General features: G+C 43.8%; 1 protein-coding gene across 1 annotated transcript in view; it reads left to right on the top strand.

Annotated features, from left to right (window-relative positions):
* Positions 1-6,489, top strand: part of CTTNBP2 (cortactin binding protein 2) — a gene marked incomplete at its 5' end in the record, with an annotated part of 53,549 nt that overhangs the window by 22,210 nt on the left and 24,850 nt on the right. The window contains 3 exons of the mRNA XM_010149285.1: positions 1,140-1,290; positions 2,057-2,311; positions 5,438-5,555. Of these exons, the coding sequence (XP_010147587.1) occupies positions 1,140-1,290; positions 2,057-2,311; positions 5,438-5,555 (524 nt within the window). The remainder of the gene's footprint in view (positions 1-1,139; positions 1,291-2,056; positions 2,312-5,437; positions 5,556-6,489) is intronic.

Below are 6,489 nucleotides of genomic sequence, written 5' to 3'. Positions count from 1 at the left end.
GAAGAATTTAATTTTTTTACAAATCAAATCAGAGCAGGATAATGAGAAGTATTCCCAAGACTTAAAACACCTTCCCCCCACCCCTCCCTTCTTCCCGGGCTCAGCTCTGCTCCCCATTTCCCTCCCTCCTCCCCTCAAGCAGCGCAGGGGGACAGGGGATTTAATACTTAGGGTTGTTTTCATCTGTAATTTCTCACGTGCTTATATTCTTATGTTTTGTCATCCTGTTTGCTGTACTGGGGTCTCCTAACTAGCCATTATATGGCAGTGCATTAGTTGCTTTGAGGCTTTACTGTTGATATCCTTCTGTTTTTATGGACTGATAAATACTGAGCCAGAGGGATGGGGAGTTGTCTGTGTTCAAAGCCATGGTTTGAACTGCAGAGGAAATAGACTGGAATTAAGATTTTCTGCAGTAGTGAGAGTTGCTGAAAAGCTGCATTTGGGGAGGGAAAAGGAGTCAGTGCTTGCACAGGAATCTGGAAGAAAACGGGACCGGCTGCTACCAGGTTATGAGGAAGTACAGGACCTTGGATTCAAACACCGGTCCCTAGTGAGTCAGCCTTCAGCACTCCACCCAACGTTCTGCCCTCCCTGATCCAATAGCTGCTCCCAGCACACCCCCGCGCCATCCTTCCGGAGTCGTCTCCATTCAGGGATCTGAACGACGGGTCATGCCGTGGCTGTTACTGTCCCTGCTAGTTCACTTCCCTCGGCCAGTGTCCCTTTTGCTGGTACCTAAAGGTAGTCCTCATCCTTCCTTTTGGGTTTCTTACTTTGTTCCTTTTAAAAATCATTTAAAATAGCAGGAGTCAGGAACTAAATGTTACCACTTTGTGCAGCTGAAGTTTTTTCTTAAGCAGTTTTTAGTAGCCTTGTGACACGAAATGTTTTGTATTCACAGGTTTTACATGCATCTGCGGTAGTTGAAGATTTGTGGGTTTAAAGGCAGCCGACTGTCTGTCTCGTACCTTTGTGTACGTGTAAAATTTCACCTCCCGCTTGTGCCCATGCGACGGGTGAAGTCACGGCTGGGCGTGTGACCTGTAGCATTGGCACCCTGTTAACCAAGATTCACGTGCTGTGAGTTATGCAGAGTTTTCGGCCGTCAAACCTAGTTTTATTACCCGTTTCCGTAGGTGTGCAGAATTACTGATCACCTGTCGGGCTGACGTTAACCACGCTGCTGAGAGGGGACAGACGCCTTTGTACCTGGCCTGTAAAAACGGACGGAATGGTTGTGTTAAGCTACTCTTGGAAGGTGGAGCGGATCGAACAGCGAAAACCAGTGTAAGTTAAAGTCGGTTGTAAAGCACCTGGTATAGCGCTGCGTAACTGAACGCAGCTGGGAAATAATTACATTAACATATTTAAAGTTTTCTTTAAAACTGGACTAAACCGTGTCATTTGAAATTAATATTTTGTTCTTCTCATCATACTTTCTGTGTTTGGTTTTGGTTTTGGATTTGTTTTTAAGCTGTGTATTGTCTCTAAAATCTCCTACATTATGTGACTTCCCTGTCATTTTACGTATTCCAGATTCCACCTGCAGTTTGCTGCCGACTTTTCTTTGGCACTGGGTTTGCCAAACAGAACTCCTCTGTTCCAACGTGTGTTTGAGGTGGACAAGTGGAGGGAGGGATTTTGCTTCCACGTTTTACGTTAGGGCGCTGTGCTGTTGCCCTTGAGGGGAGCCCCAACTGGCAACAAGTCACTGATTGTTAGAGTCACGTTGGTTTGATACCTGGGAAGGAAACAGTCTGAGGACAGCATGCGAGTCCTGCGTCACCTGGTCTCTTCTGAAGTTCTGAAGCGTCGGTTGGGCTGTCCTTGCAGAGAGCTCCACAGTCTTCTTTCTGCTCCATTTTCTTCCCTCTCTTTCCTCCACCCCAAACACATCCAAGGAACTGCTTTCCCCAAGGATTATGCCATCACACTTGCTCACCTTTTTCATTTCCAAACAGAGCCTTCCGTTCAGACTGGTCGCAGAGGTAAGTTCTGCAAACACTTCTCTGCGCGTTTGCTGGGAGTGTGCGTTTTGCTTCTGCTCCCTCAGGATGGCTGGTCACCGATTCACGCAGCAGTGGATTCTGGTCATGTCGACAGCCTCAAGCTCCTTATGTACTACAGAGGGCCAAACAGTGGGAACTCTCTGACGGACACAGAGCCTCATTTAGCCTACTTGGATCTGGAGAAGGGAGAAGACAACTGCAGCAGTAGAGTAAAGCCTGTTATTTCTGCAGACCTCATCAACCAGGCTGACAAAGAGGGCTGGACTGCTGCCCATATAGCAGCATCTAAAGGCTTTAAGGTCAGTCTGTGTGAACGTGTTACAGTAACCCCCAGAGTTCAGGCAAGATAAACCCTTCTTTTTTATCTTTGAAGAACTGGAACGTAGATGTCAAATCCAAGTTTGTTGTCTAGTTTATTGTCACACTTGATTTAACAGAGAGAGAGAGAATTCCAGTGGATAATTTACCCCAGAAGCTAGGGGTCATGTGGGGTGAATTGTCATACTGAAATGCCTGTTTCTCTGGGGACAACAGTGAAAAGAGAAAACATGATTAGTTGAGAATCAGGTTTTCAAAGTTAAGGTGAGGTGAATCCCACCCTGAATGCCAGTTCAGCGGGTGTCATGTACTTAATCTAGGTGTCAGATGGACAGAGTTTCCAGTTACAGTCAGGGAGGATTTAACTCTCAACAATTATTCCTGTGGGAGGGAGGGGAGGACAAGAAATTTGAGAATCGGATTTGTGCAGCAATACACTGTTTAATTTGCTATTTTGGGCAGCCTTTTTAGCAGGCAGTGAATAACTTCTGGCGGTTGGGATAACTGATAACATGGAGAATGACCTTACAGGTTTTAGTGGTGATAAACACAAAGGTTTATGGAAATTGAATATTACCTGATGGATTTGACAGCAGAAGCTTTACACTGATAACACTGACTGTTGGAGGGGTTTTTATTTGTATGACAGCTCTCGGTTAGACCTTCCTGTGAAACTTTTACCCAGGGAAAAAATAGAGGATACTAAACACAGAAGAGTGAATTTTAGGAAAATAGAGTCCAAGATTTCGAAAATCAGCTGGTGATTCCATGCCTCATTCAGTATCTGTCATCAAGTTTGCTTTTTTCCCTGATAAATGCACTATGGTAAATTCAAAATAGGCACAGATTTAAGATTCAGTTTATTAAAGTATGGGGTTTTTTTAGGGACCAGCCACTGCTTACTCGGCGTTTGGGCATTACAAACAGAGTCAGTGTTATATCACCAGTGTCTGTTTGGCAGGAATAGACTCTTACTTCAGTCTCCACTCACCTCGGCTCAGATGGAGGTTAAGGTATTTGTTACAGCCTGCAGATACCGAAGCAGCGTGCCATACGTTGCTGCTTTCCACAATAACAGAAACCTTAGGAACTTGGAAGTTAGGTTATACTGTCTCAAAAGAGGCTTTGGCTAGGTGTTCTCTGACAGCTCTGACACTGGAAGTCTTCACGTGTTCCTTTGATGAATAACTCATGGTTTGGGGTTTCTGAGCACATTCCAAGCCAACTGGTTAATGAGATCTCCACTGGGGGTATTCTCTCAGGTGACGAAGGCAATAGATGGCTGGCGGTCAGATTCCTGGTTTTGATGTTGCTGAGAGTTTACATAACTGTAGTTCATTAAATGCATTTATTGACTCGAGAGGTTTGGGGTATTAAGAAGGTAAAGAAAACTTAATAGCCATCTTCAAGCGCTGTTAACACCTCAACTTCCTCTCAGTCTGCACTGCATGTCACTCACGACACTGCGCGATAGTTCCACATCAACAGGGCTGGCGCTTGCACCCTTTCCTTTTGAGCCTGGTAGGTGTCCTTCTTTACAGGTGATCTTACCTGCTCTTTCACAGGCAACAGAGCCACCAAATCTTCTCATTTTACTAAGGAAACGAGCCTCGTTTCTTTGCTCTCTCCCACTTCTTTCTTCCCTCTCTGCTTCCCGCTTTCAGCCTCACCGCTCAGTCCTCTGCCTTCTGCTGTCTTTGCCATTCATCGCACCCTCTGAGGGACGCAGTTAACTTACTAACCTGACAAGAAAACGTTTTCTGGTTAATTTCCTTCTGGCAAAGTTAGTGCACTAATTGATTTTTTGGAAAAGTTTTTACAAGTGCTGGAAGCACAATCTGTAAAATTTCGTCTTGCAGTGAAATACAGCTTGGGTGACTGTTGGGTTTATGAAAGTTGTCAGAGTATCAGATACGCTGACAAAAGTATTCCTGGTAGAACAGCTACAAAATAGGTAACAGTAGCCAAACCATCAACAATCCGCTCATCTGGATTAAAATAATTAACAGCTGCTTCTCTGTGTTCTCAAGGTTGGGTTTCTCTGCCTTGACTACCCCAGGTATTACCAATACGGTATGAACGTATGACCCTGATACGGTCATTTCTGATGGTGTCAGTTTTTAATATGGCTATCTGTCCTTGAAAGGCATGTCGGAGGATGACGATGCTCTCATGAAGCTGTGGATGATCACCAGAAATCAGGACTTGATCAGTTTTCTGGTTGCTGATCAATCAACGTTTGGATGTAGTTTTGTGAGGGCTGCTTTTTTTTTCCCCTCATTAGTTTGGGATCACCTTTATAACTGGTATTTTTTTTTCACATTATAGTATGACTGTACAAATCCATATTCATCTGCTAATAGCTTGTTTCTAATGATCTGCAATGAATTTTTACTTTTGTGGAGCATATGATGTTTTTTTAAGTCTTTGAATTTTAAGAGGATATCGTGTTAGTGGCATCCACAAAATCTTAGTGCTCTGACTTTAACAGAAACACATTTTTATTTCACTGCGTTGATACTATGCTTGCAGAAATCCAAGTTTACTTGCCAAAGAAGAGGCTTTAATTTGATTTGAAAATTACTGGTTTTCTTTTGCTGTGTACCACTTGGATGTCAGGCATGATGGAAACTCCTGCCTGGTGAATTGTAGAGTGAAAACTGGTTTTATGCCATCTGAATAGATTCGTTAATCACTCTGCGTTAAGCTTCAGAATTGTTTAGTGTCACTGGAACACTGAGGCCAAGATACTCCAAACAGGATGCATAGTTGGGCTTCTGTTTCCTTATGTGAATACCTAAACTAGTGGCCAGATGTTAAGAATTCCTTAATCCAGCTGCTCAGCATTTGATGCTTGGAGACTGTAGCAGAGTGGCTGCGTATATTCTGCTTTTTAAAAACCTTGATTTGAGACTTTCGAGTCTGCTATAAAACATTTTTACAGCTCTGTGAGGAACACCGTTTGGATGCTTCTATACAGAAGCTCCAGAGCTGACTGACTGTGGAAACGCACGTGTAAGAATTGCAGCGGGAGTCTGACTGCGTGTCGGTGGAACTCTTTAATGCAGCAAATGGACAAGTGAATAATACAGTTCTTACCTTTGCAGAACTGTCTAGAAATCCTTTGTAGCCATGGTGGACTAGAGGCTGAGAGAAAAGATACGTGTAATCGAACATTGCATGATGTTGCTACTGATGATTGCAAACATCTCCTAGAAAACTTAAGTAAGTAAATGCTATCAGCACTGTATAAAAATGTTTTTAGCAAAGAGCTTGTGGGACAAAAATGAGAAATATTAAATGGGAAGTTGTCACTTTTTGGCACCACACAATTAAGTTTTCGTAACCTAGCAAGTTTCTATTCTCCAAATTTTGCAAAAGCGCAGGATAAAATTTTGTTAGAGGTTACCGGATTATTTGTGCCTTTGTTTTTAAACCATTTGAGAAGATGGTGTACATTGTACATGTGCAAGCATTGGTGTTCTCTGAAAATTTCTGAATTTAATATTAGTGATTACTTTTGCCAAAGCTGTTACCCTCTTCCAATCTTTTCTTCAAATTCTTGCAGAAGAGTCACTTCGTGGTGGATGGCTGTCACATGTCCGCAGGCTAAGGCAGTCATCCGGTCCCACCTGCACCTCTCTTGGGAGCACAGTTTCATTTGTCACTTGTCGTTGAGGGGATTGGTTGTTACAGCCCTAAAGAAAAGTCTTTGTGACAGAAGCAAACAAGTACTTTTTCCCAGCATCAGTAACTTCTGACCGGAGTCTGTTCTCCTGTTGGAAGCCACCGTGGTCCGCCTGTAGGCGCTTAGTCCTTCCACGCCCAAGTTCGGTGTTTTCTCTTTCTCTGTGTAGTCACAGGCGTTGTCTCTGTAGATGCTTTCTATTCACACGCTTGTTTTGTGTCTGCGCTGTGGTTGGTGGGGCCGTAGGTAGTTCACTGACGATCAACAAATAGGGAGGCTTCTCGTGTGCTGCTTCGGATGTTCTTCTTCAGCTGTTACAATGTCTGGATTCTTACCTTTTCACTGTAGGTGTGGAAGGGAACACAACTCGCTTCCTATTAGAAACTCCTCTGGCGTCTGCTCAGTTACCAGGCTGAAGCCTGTTCCTGATGGCTGCAGCTGTAGCCTGTGAAAATGATGCCTGTGTTATTT

The sequence above is a fragment of the Eurypyga helias genome, unplaced genomic scaffold, assembly GCF_000690775.1.
Source record: "Eurypyga helias isolate BGI_N326 unplaced genomic scaffold, ASM69077v1 scaffold10893, whole genome shotgun sequence".
Taxonomy (NCBI): domain Eukaryota; kingdom Metazoa; phylum Chordata; class Aves; order Eurypygiformes; family Eurypygidae; genus Eurypyga; species Eurypyga helias.
Note: the sequence above shows the minus strand (reverse complement) of the source record. Positions and strands in the feature narration are given on the sequence as shown.